At 35.7% G+C, this 13,665-nt stretch overlaps 3 protein-coding genes across 5 annotated transcripts in view; 2 read left to right on the forward strand and 1 right to left on the reverse strand.

Annotated features, from left to right (window-relative positions):
* Positions 1–1,223, reverse strand: part of LOC132164946 (WAT1-related protein At5g64700-like) — a 3,030-nt gene extending 1,807 nt beyond the window's left edge. Inside the window, exon 1 of the mRNA XM_059575467.1 lies at positions 1,161–1,223. Within this exon, the coding sequence (XP_059431450.1) occupies positions 1,161–1,223 (63 nt within the window). The remainder of the gene's footprint in view (positions 1–1,160) is intronic.
* A 1,643-nt stretch (positions 1,224–2,866) lies between these two features.
* Positions 2,867–9,584, forward strand: LOC132166052 (chromatin assembly factor 1 subunit FAS2). Of its 2 annotated transcripts, none has more exons than XM_059576803.1 (12): positions 2,867–3,126; positions 4,126–4,237; positions 5,285–5,311; positions 5,436–5,508; positions 5,984–6,087; positions 6,196–6,410; positions 6,498–6,594; positions 7,822–7,894; positions 8,140–8,228; positions 8,321–8,459; positions 8,581–8,681; positions 8,802–9,584. In XM_059576803.1, the coding sequence occupies exons 1-12, from the start codon at positions 3,013–3,015 to the stop codon at positions 9,014–9,016; spliced, it is 1,359 nt and encodes a 452-aa protein (XP_059432786.1). In that variant the 5' UTR covers positions 2,867–3,012; the 3' UTR covers positions 9,017–9,584. The 2 variants fall into 2 exon arrangements, with proteins under 2 accessions (XP_059432786.1, XP_059432785.1); XM_059576802.1 differs by having other exon boundaries at positions 2,870–3,126; positions 8,799–9,583.
* Positions 9,585–10,901: 1,317 nt separating this feature from the next.
* On the forward strand, positions 10,902–13,644 carry LOC132166262 (pentatricopeptide repeat-containing protein At3g24000, mitochondrial-like). 2 transcript variants are annotated; one of them, XM_059577050.1, is made up of 3 exons: positions 10,902–12,764; positions 12,874–12,936; positions 13,287–13,644. In XM_059577050.1, the coding sequence occupies exon 1, from the start codon at positions 11,026–11,028 to the stop codon at positions 12,514–12,516; it is 1,491 nt and encodes a 496-aa protein (XP_059433033.1). In that variant the 5' UTR covers positions 10,902–11,025; the 3' UTR covers positions 12,517–12,764; positions 12,874–12,936; positions 13,287–13,644. The 2 variants fall into 2 exon arrangements, with proteins under 2 accessions (XP_059433033.1, XP_059433034.1); XM_059577051.1 differs by having other exon boundaries at positions 13,320–13,644.
* The last annotated feature ends 21 nt before the right edge of the window (positions 13,645–13,665 follow it).

The following is a 13,665-nucleotide window of genomic DNA, read 5'->3' on the forward strand; positions in this document are numbered from 1 at the left end:
CCATAGGGGGTGACCGAACCACCCCAGTTGGGGGATGGGGCGACGGCCGGTGTGGGGTGGCCAAAGCCACCCCATGGGCCTTGGAGGTGGTCCGGCCACCCTCAAGGGCCAAATTTAAAAGAAAAAAGAAAATTTCGTTTGGCGAACCACCCCCAAGGGTTATAAAAGAAATAAAAAATAAAAAATAAAATTGTCTGGCCATTGGGGGTGGCCGCACCACCCCCGTTGGGACTGGGGTGGCTTCGGCCACCCCATGTCGGCCATCTGGGCTGGCCGAAGGCCAAACGGAATGTCATTTTTTTTTTTTAAGATTTGGCCTTTGGGGTGGCTGGACCACCCCTAAATGCCATAAGGTGGCTTCAGCCACCCTAGACCGGCCGTTTGGGGTGGCTTCAGCCACCCCAGCCCTCAACTAGGGTGGCTAGCCACCCCTTAATATTTTTTAATTTTTTTTAATATAAAATAATATTTTTTTATTATTATTATTATTTTTGTTAGAGGGACGTGTCTCTAGAATTTCTAAGAAGAAATCCTAGTGGATATTCTTCACTCCATTTTGGACAGGAGACGATCCTATTCAACAAATAACTGCATGTGTACTTACTTAAATAAGTGTCATAGACACATAACTACTACTAATTAAACTCCTATTGACTCTCAACATAGGAGTATTTTATTTCAATTGAAACTGCTACTTGAGAGGTCCTTTAGTCTACTACTCACACTACTACTATCTTGATAAGGTTTAATAACCCCAAGATTTATAATTAATTACATTATTTGACAATTCCATATTATTTTAATTTGAAATTTATAGTACCCAGCCAATTTTTTTTACGTTAATTTTTTTTTTAAAAAAATTTATTATCAATGATGTAATTAAATATGCCATATTGGCTTGCCATGTTACTGTGAATTACAATTTTTTTTTTTAGAGTAATTTCACAAATATGGTTTTATTTATGCTAACCAATTTCGTATTTTCCAAAATCTATAAAATTGTTATTTGAAAGGATAATAATTCCTAATATGACCAGGATAATTATATCCCCTATAGAATATATATCTTGTCATGCATGAAGACGGTGTAATTAAAACACTATAATATATATCTTTCTAAAAGATTCATAAACCTAATTATTTTCTTAACTCTCTCATACATCTTTGCGGCTGGGCAACAAGAAGATTTTAACCTCTAACTTTCTTAACAAGGTAGTCGCCATGAATGGACGCCGTGGTCGAGGGAGGCCGAGAAAGAGTTCATTCAACAACGACGACATCATCAAGAAAAACCTTAACTTTTTCGGCAAAGTGATCCGGAAACCAAGGACCAAAGTCAAGAACGAAAGAGAACGTCTTTCTTTGCGTTCGAGTTCTCATGGTTCGGAGATTTTGGGTGATCAACTGGAGAAGAAGGAGAGCGGCGGTGAGAGTGGAAGAGACGAGGACTTGATCGGTCCTACTTCTCCCGTAAACGATTCTACGGCTGGGATTGATCATGAGGATATTGTTATTCCGGGACCGATTCCAGATTTGGATGCTTTATACATGGGCGACAGTCTTTTTCTGAATATTTTCCAAACTATAGCAGATTTTGCTCATTGAGGATTATTTTTTAGAAAATAGAGAGATATATGATAATTCAAATGATAATTTTCATGATTATAATTTGGTTAAGATATTGTCAATGCCGAATTAATGGTATGGAATATCTTGACAGATAATGATAAGAATCCGGTATAAGATTTGAATATTAGTTTTGAAATAATATCTTTTGCTTTTGATGTCATGTTTTAGGGTATTTTTTGCTTAAAAAAATATTGTAATCTTATTATTTTTAAGGGAGAAGTAATGACCCAAGATTTCAAAATCCTAATTTTTTTTGTTATTTTTTATAAAAAAAAAAAAATTGGGGGTGCAAAAATGGCTAGATGTAGCCACCCCAAATATATATATATATATATTTTTTTAATTTCTTTTATAAAAAATAAAAATAAATAAATTAGGAGCAATATGATAATTTTGATATGACATTAGTTGAATTGAAAAAAATTTCAAGTTTGGGAGAGTGCATTGCAAAAATTGAAACATTAGAGGTCAAATTGAAAATCTCCCCAAACTTTGGGGAATAAAGTGTACTTTTCCCTATTTTATCTCTTCCTTAATTCTCTTTATTTCATCAATATCGTCCTGCTATCTATCTGTAACTATTCGCAATCCATACATGCAAATGCGGATCCGCACATGCAAATGCGATTAGCAGAAGTCATTATCCGCATATGTGAATGCAGATAGAGATTTTAGCATATGTAGATGCGGAGGCAGAAAAATAGCATTTCTCTTGAAAAATTTATTGCTTTTGAGAGGGATAGTTAAAATACAATGAATTTATCTTTACCCTAACACGATATCACTATGCCCCCTATTTTTTTTGCTTGTTAGTTAAAAAAATATGAGAAAATTTTTCTCATTAACCTTGATCTTTCATCATTTTTACAATTATACTTTTAAACATTAAAAAGATGTCAATTTATAGTTATCATCTTTAAAAATGTGTAATGTCAACCCTTCGATATTAAATCCTAACGGATGAAGTGAAATTTCCAAAATATCACATCTAAATTTAAGGTATTTTTGTAATTTTATAAATATCTTAAAAGTATTTTAAAAATTTTACTCATTAACCATTTGATTTATCGCTAAAAAAATGTTGGACACTGCAAACTTTTGAAATATAATAACCTTATGTTAATACTTTTTTAAATATTATAAGTAAAATATTTTCAACAAATATTGAAAAATCTGTCCCCAAAGTCACAAAAGTAAAGAAGCACATGTGCACACACTGCACAGTTCCCGCCAAACGAAAGCAGCGCGCCAAATCTACACTCTCTCTCTTCGTCTCTCATTAAAATCTCGAGAGAAAAAAAGGGTATTACTTAGCTAACCTCTCTATCTTCCCAATCAAAAAGGCTAACAGAAACCTCAAAATCCAAAGAAGAGAAGAAGATAATGAAGGGTGGGACGGTTCAGATCAACTGGCACGACACGAAGCCTGTCCTGACCGTCGATTTCCACCCTCTCTCCGGTACACTCGCCACCGGCGGCGCCGATTACGACATCAAGGTACCTGATTTCACTACATACGTTTTTTCTTTCTTTGGTTTCAAGAATTTGGAGATTAGTGTTGTTGGGCTTCTTTTATTGTGCATAGATTTGAACTGGATTTTTGTTCACTGAATCGCATGTGTGTAATTCTATAATTAGGGATTCCGGATTCCATTACCGTTTTTGGTTACTCTAATCATAAACTCAATAGCAAATAAGCTTTAACTTCAGGTTTAATTACTGGGAAAACTATACAGGAAATGAAGGGCGCGTTTGGTGCTGTGCTTAAATGCTTAAACTTGCCCTCTTCAATATCTTAAAAAAAAAAAAAAAAAAAAATTTGGGACAGACCCATTGTTCAAAATATCGTCAATGCATTGTTTTTTTAAGAGGCTTTGAACATTATTTTGAAGTGCGAAAAAAGAGGCCCTGAATTGTGAATTTTACCTTTGGTATTTTTTTGGTTCCTGAGAAATGAGAGACTTGCCCGAAGTGGAAATGTTTCCATTTTTATTGCACTTTAGAAGATGAAAACAGAAAAATTTAAATTTTTACATTTTACTAGTTTTATGTCAATCAAAATTGTCAATGGCAGTTCTATGCTCAATATTGAGACTGAAATTTTCTAGCATTTTTCATCCAATGTGGCTCAGTGAGTTGAAATCCTTTCCGATTACTGAAGGTGCCTTTTGGTTTCTGAGGAAATGTTTAAAGCATGATAAATGAACATTTGTTTTTCATTTTCTTTATCCAAATTATGAGTAAATGAGCAAATAGGATCTTAAATTGTATTATTTCTTAATTTCTCTAATTTGTTGCGTCATGTGGAGTTTCCCATTTATTTTGGGAACCAAAACGACATGTTACAATGTTTCAAACATTGATATTTCTTTTTATATGTAAATCCGATGTTGCAGAGATGGAACAAACGTTAGATTGAATCTGAATGATAAGTTGGACTTCTTAAGTACTCTTTCTGTGTTACACTAACTATAGTGTTATGCTTAATTATTTCAGCTCTGGTTGATAAATTCAGGCGAAGCACAGAAGGAAGGCCCAACAGCTTCGTATCAAAATAGCCTTTCTTACCATGGTTCTGCTGTCAATATCCTTCGCTTCTCTCCTTCTGGTAAGGACATTCCTATGCTTTTCGAAGTCACATATGTTTTGTTAAGAAGTGGATGGTTAACATAATATTTATTGCAATTGTAATGGAATCATGATCGTTGAGTGCAAATTATGGTATCATGAGATACATTTCATAAATATTCGGTAATTGCATGAGAAGGAAAAGAGAGAGAATCATACTAGGCAATCTTTGAATCAACAATCAAATGCTAAATATTCATTATCAAATTCTGATTTCTTTTGAGTACTATGAAGCCTGTGAGACTCTTGGACTCTTTCTGAACCTACTAGGATTAGGACTCTTTATATGAGCACTACCTAATAAGTATAAAATACTAACTAAGAAAATACCTTAAAATGTTATGGAAATAAATTCTGCAAAGAATTTGCAGAAATTTATGATTTCGCCACAGAATACAAAAGCACCAAGAACTTTTAAACCGTCAACTCACAACAGAAAACTGTTTTCACCATAGAATGATAGAATACTTATGATGAGACTTTTCAAACCATTGGAATCTTGCTTCAATTGTTAGATGTCACCAGTGAGTCCAACAATATACATCTTAAATCCGAGGAAACAAGGTAGCACACATATCTGCAATAGACCCATCTTCAATGGTTCCATCATATTGTTTCTAATATTTCAGTGCTTTTTTGTTATCTGAATTCTAAAACCAATCGTTTCTTTCAAGCTTCTTCTATATTTGTATATCAACAACTCTTGATATACTGGCTGGAACCGTGGTAATTAAGAATCTATTTGGAATTGCGTTAAGGAGCTTAAAAGTACTTTTAGTTCCTAAAAAACTGTGCCAAAAAGAAGCTGGTTTGTTTGATAAAAAAACTCCAAAAATACTTCTTTGACTCTTTTACTCTAATAAGGGCTAAATGTACTTTTGGGAAAAACTTAAAAATGAAGCTTTTTCTTAAAAGCTCTTTTTGACTTTGAAAGCTCTATTTCTCACCACAATCCCAAACATGCTCTAAGTTGTTTGCATGTCTTATTTTGATGCTGGACTTGATGTCTCTTCTTTATATAATGCAGGAGAGCTACTTGCATCTGGTGCTGATGGTATGACCAGTCACTGCAGTATTTTTTTTTTCTTTTCATTTTTCACTCTATATTGTCTACTCCAATGTTATCATTGCTCACCAAGGTGATTTAGCTTGGAAATTTGTCTTATTTCTATTTTCAGGAGGTGAGCTGATAATTTGGAAGTTACACCCTACAGACACAGGTCAAACATGGAAGGTTTTCAAGAGTTTATCGTAAGGCACCTAGTCTTGAGATTTTTGCTAAGTTTTTGCATGCATTACAATTGTTCTATGTAAAACACACTAGGCTGTTAATCTAGATTAGACTGCATATTGCCAACCTAAAGCTAATTCATTTATATTTTAATCCTAATCTAAAGAAAAAAAAAATGAAATGAAAATCATTTAAAGTTCTGCCAAGAAGCCTGTCGTTGGGTCTCTCACATTCTCAGGATCCAATTTAAAACTTGTCAACCAAGCACATAAACTATGTTTAAATGTATATGCAAATCTTCAAATGGTAAAGAAGATTTTGGGTTAAGTTTATGACCCAAGTTGCTCATAATATGTTTATGGCTTGGTTAGTCCTGTGCTGTTTGAGTTAGACCATATATCTAGATAACAAATGAATTTAACTTCTTTTCTGAATTTGGAAAGTTTTGGTTTTTGATTTACCTGAGATGAATTTTATGCTCATTTTGTGGAATAGATTTCACCGCAAGGATGTTCTGGACCTGCAGTGGTCTGCGGATGGTGCATTTCTCATTTCTGGATCAGTTGATAATTCTAGCATCATATGGGATGTGAACAAAGGTATGAAAGACTATATGTAACTGCCACTAATTTAAAAATAGTATAGAAAGTGTCAGTTAAAATGCTTTGTTAACTAATAGCCCTTTTGTAAATGTTTCTTTTCTTCAGGTTCTGTCCATCAGATTTTGGATTCCCATTTTCATTATGTTCAAGGTGTCGCATGGGATCCATTGGCCAAGTATGTTGCTTCCCTTAGTTCTGATAGAACTTGCCGTATTTACATTAATAAGCCTCATACAAAAGCAAAAGGCATGGAAAAGATGAATTATGTTTGTCAGCATGTTATTACAAAGGCAGAACAGCCAACAGGAGATGATTCCAAGGTAAGGAAATAGCACATCATCTATCTTTTCATGTATTCTACATAAGTTGTAACATGTTATAAGTCATACGAATGGTTTCTGATGCAGTCTGTGAAAAGCCATCTTTTTCATGACGAAACGTTGCCATCTTTCTTCCGAAGATTAGCTTGGTCACCTGATGGATCATTTTTACTTGTGCCTGCAGGTATTGATTTAAATACCCGGTCTAATCTACTATGTACTAATGTAGTCCAGTACTTTTTGGGTGTTGGTTGCCTAAGAATCCTGGTTCTGGACAAAATTTGATGTTATTATTTGGTTGCTTCATGGTATTGTCATTAACACCTTGGAGTCTCCTATCACTCACAAGAGTAAATGTTAACAATAATTTATCATATTGGGATGTTCATTTGATGCATTATTTGGTAGATGGTTGTGACCCTCACTAAAATTGCAGCTTTCTTTTCTTGGTTAGCAAAGGTGTTATTGTTGTTGACATATTAAGCATTTTAAGCATAGAGGCGCTTTTGGTGTCAAGACTTTCAGCCTGAGCTAGTAACGGAGGATTAATCTAATCTAGTTTACAATTATATCCTTATTTTATTAGGAAAATTTTATACCTAATCCATAGTTTTTCACACGAGTTCACTTTAATCCCTAAATTTTTAATTTTGACAATTAACCTCATGAGTAATTTGTATTTTTGTCGAGCACCATTTCATGCTTGAATAGATTGACACGTTATAATTGCCAAAAAAAAAAAAAAAAATCTTTATATCCTTATAGGAAAAAACAAAATAAAAATGAAAAGAACAGAAAAAGTGGGCAGAGGTCATGGAGGCTACTCGGGGAGTTAATTTTTGAAATTGAAAATCTTAGGATTAAATTGAAATTGCTCGAAAACCCAAGGATTAGGTGTAAATGTTTCCTTCATTTTACTGAAGATTCGATTCATATGGAAAATAATGGATAAATAGTATCTAAAGAAACTACATGTTCCCTTCTGCTACATTACTACTACATGGGAGCATGTGATGCTGAGTGTATTTGACACGAACACAGTTATGATAATTCCAATTATAATGCGGCATTTAATACATTTTGCTCAATTCTTCATTAGTCAATGTGAATGAGTTATAGGGAAAGGGAACATGAAATTAGTGATCTTATATTTATATACATTTTTAAATATTTGTTCTTAAATTTTCTTTTATTCTTGCTGTTGTACAAGTAAGAGGCCACACGTCGCCCGATATTTATTTTAAAATGATTACACCTTTACTTAGTTAGGCCCTTTTAACTTATTTGATTTTCTTGAAAGAGAACTGTACTTTATGACATTGTTCTAGGACCTTTTGACCCCCGGCACTGTTGTACTATATTTAATCATTCTTGTTAAACTTTTGTTAATTTCCCACTTTTCCTCTTTCAGGTTCTTCCAAGATTTCACCTGCATCTCAACCAGTAAATACAGCTTACATATTTTCTAGGAAGGATCTTTCAAGGTAAGATATTTTCTGTAGTTTTATTTTCTTATTTCTTTGGTACTGCACTTTTGTTGGTTTCTTAAGATGAGCTCTTGGTCTATTATCTACCAGATGTTAAGCCATCTCTAATACTCGTGATCAGCTGAATTGATAGCAATCTGTACTTTTCAACATGTGATAACTACTCTTTAAGACAATAAAACAAGCTTGGAGGAGACTTTCTTTTGTCTTGAAGTCATTTTCTCAAAATTTCTGACATGCAGGCCTGCTCTACACCTCCCAGGTGCCAGTAAACCTGTTGTAGCGGTTCGATTCTGCCCCATCATTTTTAGCCTCCGGGGTTCAAATCCGGGTACTTTTATGATGGTCAATCTGTTGTTTCAAAACATTCTAGCTAGGCCAATTTATGATAGAAATTTGAGTCATCTTTGGCAAATTTTGCAGCTGCGTTCTTTAAGCTACCTTACCGCCTCATTTTTGCGGTGGTCACTTTGAATTCTTTATACATTTATGATACAGAGAGTGTTCCTCCTATAGCAATCTTGGCTGGCCTTCACTATGCAGCCATAACAGACATTACATGGTAAATTTTATACCAGTTGCCGTGTAAAATCCTCCTTATGTAATGTCAACAATTCATTTGATGATTATAGTTGATAATATTTTCTAGGGTTTTAACTGGCTACCATTATTTGTGTTCAAAGGTCACCTGATGGTCGGTATTTGGCATTGTCTTCCCAAGACGGTTACTGTACTTTACTAGAATTTGAACTTGATGAACTGGGATCACCCATCTCTTTATCAGGTTTGCTGTTCTTCTTTCATTTCTATCATTTGTTCGTCCATCTCTATTCCCCCCCACCCCACCTTTTTCCTTCAAGTTTTGGTTCCTTTGTTATTGATCTTGTTTAATCTGCTTTAGAAGAAAAGAAAGCCATGGTTCATGAGAAGCAGAGCCCTGTTCAGAAGCCAGAGGACATGGTAATTGATGCAAGCAGGAGTGATTCTGTTGCAGCAGACAGCACAAAAATAGAAGCAAGGAAGAATGAAGGGAAACAGGTTTCACCAAGCTCAACAATTACTCCCATCTCAAATAAATCAGCTAAGAGGCGCATCACTCCCATGGCAATTGATCCTTGATAAGCCCCATGCTTGCCTCTGTAAATTTTGATGTAGTCTATTTGTTAGTGTTTCATCTACAGGTTGTAGATTTATCATTCAAATTTGTAGTGTAGGATATATATATGATATATAGAACAAATTGGAGCTCGGTTATAGATGCCCCCCTCCCTCCCCCTTCCTCCCTCTTCAGGAACTACTAGAGTTTTACTTATGCTAGATTTTTGGTGAGAGATCAAGCCAATTATATTATGTATTGGCTTCTAGTATTGAAAATCTGGTCAGCTTAAATCATATTACGATGAGTTATGAAGCTTGTTTGGTCCGAAGAAATAGCGTGGAAAGCAAACACTAAAACTGGCTTTGAGCAGTCAAGAGTAGAGTACGTTAAGGCCATACAAGCATAAGCTGGTGTGTCTCCGCCGCCGGAGGTGGCGGTAGGTGAACTTGAGGCGGTTGTGGATTGTGAGCATGGTCAAGTGATGAGTATGTTTGGATGTGTTCTGGTGTAGGTTGTTTTTCCTAAACGTGTTCTCGCTATTTTTCATAGAGAATGGTTGTTTGATATGGGATTTCCTTTTCCTGGGCTCGTTCTTTACGCGCGGTTGGGTCTACTGGCCCTTTGCTGGCTCCTTGGGTGTGTCACGGTCGACTTGGTATCAAGCCCCATGACATGAGGGCTATAGTCGTGTGGTCCTGAGGGTCATGAGTTTTAATTCTAGTGGTTTCAAGGGTTGAAATAACGCCTTATTTGCCAACTACCTGACCACTTTTGAATGCAATTAAAAAAAATAAATAAATTGGTAATTGCCTAGAGCAGTGCGACAATTGCATATATGTATATATATATATATATACTGATTCGGGTACTCTTAACATTTGCTTCACAAGAATGTGTCTGTACTAGTAAAGTTTTATTTTTGGGACTTTTAACAAGAGCATGAACATTAAGATTTGTTTTTATTGACTTATAATAAAATCTGTAAATTAATGCTATAGGTTAGCTTCCTTCTAACATATCATAACTTGCTGTTTTAATGTTCAAAGTTAAAGCTTTTAAGATATGTGGATCACTTAAACTTAAAGTGAAGTCAGGGAAACAGTCAAAATGAATTGGTCCTTTATGAAGACTAGATTCAATGACTCCTAACATGCTAGTGCTATAATCTTTATGTCTTGCATCTCTTAAACACCAAAGTACAGATGCATTGATTCCTAGACGGATTAGGGGTTTTACAGCAACTTGAATTAATCCTATACGAAGGAAATTCATTTTTTTTTCTCTAAGTTTTTTAATTACTTCTTTAGAAAGTAATTGTCATGTATCATGATGTTTATTTAAAGCATAGACTTGTTCAAACAAGAGTGAAAAACTTGATTTACAAATTTCTTTGGTTGGGACCTTGGGTATGTTTCAATCATGGGAATCTATATTCGCTTTAGGAATGTAATATTCTTCTTCATTAACTATATTAGGTAAAGAAGGTAAAGTAGATCTAGAGCTCATAGAAGAAGTTGATCTAAACAGTCTAAACATAATTCAAAATATTTGTTAAGAACAAGACAACAAAATTGATTATATATATATATATATATATAGACGTGAAACGAGGTTGTATATAGTAGGGTAGGATTTGTTTTTTTTCTGATATTTTTCACTTTTTTCCTTTTCAAAAGCAGTTAGTGGTTTTATTAAGCAGTTAGTGGAGGCGGTTATCCAATTTACTAACCGCCTTTTTGTTCCAAGTAGTTTCTCATTCTTTTGGGGCTTACTTGTATGTATTAGAATGAAATCTAAGTGGGCCCTCAAGGTTGTGGGTCTCCATTCCAACTTAGAAAGAAACGGGGCCTTACATAGCCGGTCAAAGTTCGCCATGGGGGCGAGTCAACAGTGTATACTTCTGTACTTGTGCTTTTCCTTCCGTGGAATATAAAATGCAAGCAGTTTAGACTAGACTAGTACTTCTGTACTTGTACTTTTCCTTCCCGCCAGCTCCTCCTAAGACCTTTGGAGTTTAAATACTTGAAAAATGTTTCACGAAACTGCTTTTCACTTGTCTTCCCTGCTGAGAAACTGCGCTCTACTCTCTGCAATTTCTCAAACTAAGCAAACCCATGCCCAAATCCTCGTCCATGGCTTCCTTTCCAACGTGACCCTTCAAACCGATCTCTTACTGGCATACTCTAAATGCGGGTTTCTGCAAGATGCTCGCCGGGTCTTCGACAAAATGCCTGAAAGGAATATGCATTCTTGGAACATATTGCTCGCTTCATATGCACATAATTTTCATTATTTAGATGCTATTAGTTTTTTCAATGAGTTTCTGAAGATGGGTCTTCAGCCTGATCATTATACGTTGCCGCCAGTGTTTAAGGCATGTGCTGGAATAAGAGATGCTTATCTGGGTAAGATGCTTCATGGCAGGGTGGTTAGGCTTGGGTTTGAGGAATATGTTGTCGTGGGAAGTTTGGTTTTGGATTTTTATGTGAAATGTGGGAATTTAGTTGATGCAAGGCGTGTATTTTCAAATCTGTCGTGTAGAGATTCTGCTGTTTGGAATTTGATGATTGCAGGGTTTGGGAGAGCTGGCTTTTATTCGGATGCTTTGAATTGTTTCAGAAGCATGCTTAATGAAGGAGAGAATATGGATTCTATGACGATTCCCAGCATTTTGAATGCTTGCGGAGGGGAAGGAGACTTGATGAAAGGGAAGGAAATTCATGGGCAAGTAGTTAAGAGTTTCATATTTGATGGAGATGTTGCAATTAGTAATTCATTGATTGATATGTACGCAAAGTGTGGACGCTTGCATGACTCAGAAAAGGTTTTCAGGAGCATGCATGAACTGAATTTGATAACCTGTACTACAATGATATCTTGTTATGGTGTTCATGGGAAAGGAGAGGACTCTTTGGCTTTGTTTAATAAAATGAGAGATTGTGGGTTTAAACCTAACAGTGTCACACTAACAGCAGTTTTGGCTAGCTGCAGCCACTCGGGTCTTATTGATCAAGGTCGGAGGATTTTCAACTCCATAAGTTTTGACTATGAGTTAGAACCCAGTGTAGAGCACTATGCCTGTATGGTGGATCTTTTGGGTCGTTTTGGGCATCTAGAGGAAGCACTTGAATTGGTACAAAACATGAAGTTAGTGGTAACACCAAGTGTTTGGGGTGCTCTACTCTCTGGTTGTATGATGCACAACAATGTTGAAATTGGAGAAATTGCTGCTCTTCAGCTCTTTGAGTTGGAACCTAGAAACTCTAGCAACTACATAGCTTTGTGTAGTATTTATGATTCTCTTAACATTCGGGATCGTGTTTCACTAATCAGAGCAAAGATGAGGAATTTGAGTTTGGTTAAAACTCCTGGTTGTAGCTGGATAACCATTGCTGGAAAAACCCACGAGTTCTATCAAGGGGACCATTCTCATCCTGAAACCCCAATGGTATATGAAATGCTAGGCAGAATAATGAAGGCATCAGTATTTCCTGGTGATTGTGGACTGGGAGAATCATAGATTGCTATTTCAATGTCCTTTACAACCTGAATATGGCCATATTCTTCATGGCTCTACCTGTGATAAGGATTGGGTATTCAATGATTTTTCTTTAGCATGTAGTAATTCACTGTTGGAGGATTAATTTTTCCTCATTCAAACACGCCCGATTGCGCATCAGCATGATCCGTGAATATATGTACCAACATATTGGACCACCTGTAAAATGAAATTGGATGGATCTTGAATTTTCAGTCCACTTGTTTCAGGTCAAAGTCCCTAACCTACTCATATGTAGTTTTCCCAATTTTATTTCAATATTTTTCAATTGTGAACAACATACAGTATCCAACCTTTCACAATATGTTTGCTTCTCAGGTACACTTTGGCTAACCTTCTTACATTTTGGTAAGCGGCTTGTTTTACTTGTAGCTCCTGAAGGTACACTTTCTCATCAGTTTAACTAAATGAATCATTTCACAACTATCATTCTGCTACCTGATTTAGCTTTTAAGTTCAGCATTTGTTCAACATGCATCTAGCCGAGTTGTGTCACCCAATCTGAAGTTGTAGAGGATATGTTCTTTTATCCGGCAAATTTGGCATATGTTATTAGGTTTTCAAATTATTCGTATGCTAAATGTGTGAAATCTTTAATCAAAATAAAGCTTATTGTTGACTAGGGTAAGCTCACCCTATGGTTCTTTATCTATAGCAATTCATGATAGTTGACTACAGTACAAATAAGTCTTTGATTTTTTTTTTGATTTTTTTTTTTTTTAATTGAATAGGAAAAGGGGTTTTACTTCCCTTTCTTGATCCAGATAAAAGAGAGAATGGAAAATCCGTTGGGAATACTTCCAAAAACGAGATAGAAAGCGGCACATTTAGCAAAAGCATGTGCACGAAAATTTGCACAACGAGACGCTAGGACACCAGTACTTAAATTATCATTAGACTGATACCCGACATTCTGGTCCTGGTTGCAAAGGAGAAGGAGAAGACAAGGGAATTATGGATGGCCCCAAGCTTGGACATGAAGCTCTTGCTGTCGCAGTTGGCATCGAAGCAATTGAAGCTCAACCCCATTCATGATCTGGAGGTAGACTGACGGCTTCTTTGGCCTGGGGTTGGTGTTCAACTATGGGTTTGAGGTTGAATTGCCGTTGT

Source organism: Corylus avellana, chromosome ca11 (genome assembly GCF_901000735.1).
Source record: "Corylus avellana chromosome ca11, CavTom2PMs-1.0".
NCBI lineage: Eukaryota > Viridiplantae > Streptophyta > Magnoliopsida > Fagales > Betulaceae > Corylus > Corylus avellana.

Excerpts from the sequence above, each read along its gene's own strand:
- LOC132166052 (XM_059576802.1), top strand. The coding sequence starts at position 3,013 with ATGAAGGGTGGGACGGTTCAGATCAACTGGCACGACACGAAGCCTGTC. Across the intron at positions 3,127-4,125 it reads GCGCCGATTACGACATCAAG|CTCTGGTTGATAAATTCAGG; the intron begins GTACCTGATTTC and ends TAATTATTTCAG. Across the intron at positions 8,682-8,798 it reads ATCACCCATCTCTTTATCAG|AAGAAAAGAAAGCCATGGTT; the intron begins GTTTGCTGTTCT and ends AATCTGCTTTAG.
- LOC132166262 (XM_059577050.1), top strand. The coding sequence starts at position 11,026 with ATGTTTCACGAAACTGCTTTTCACTTGTCTTCCCTGCTGAGAAACTGC.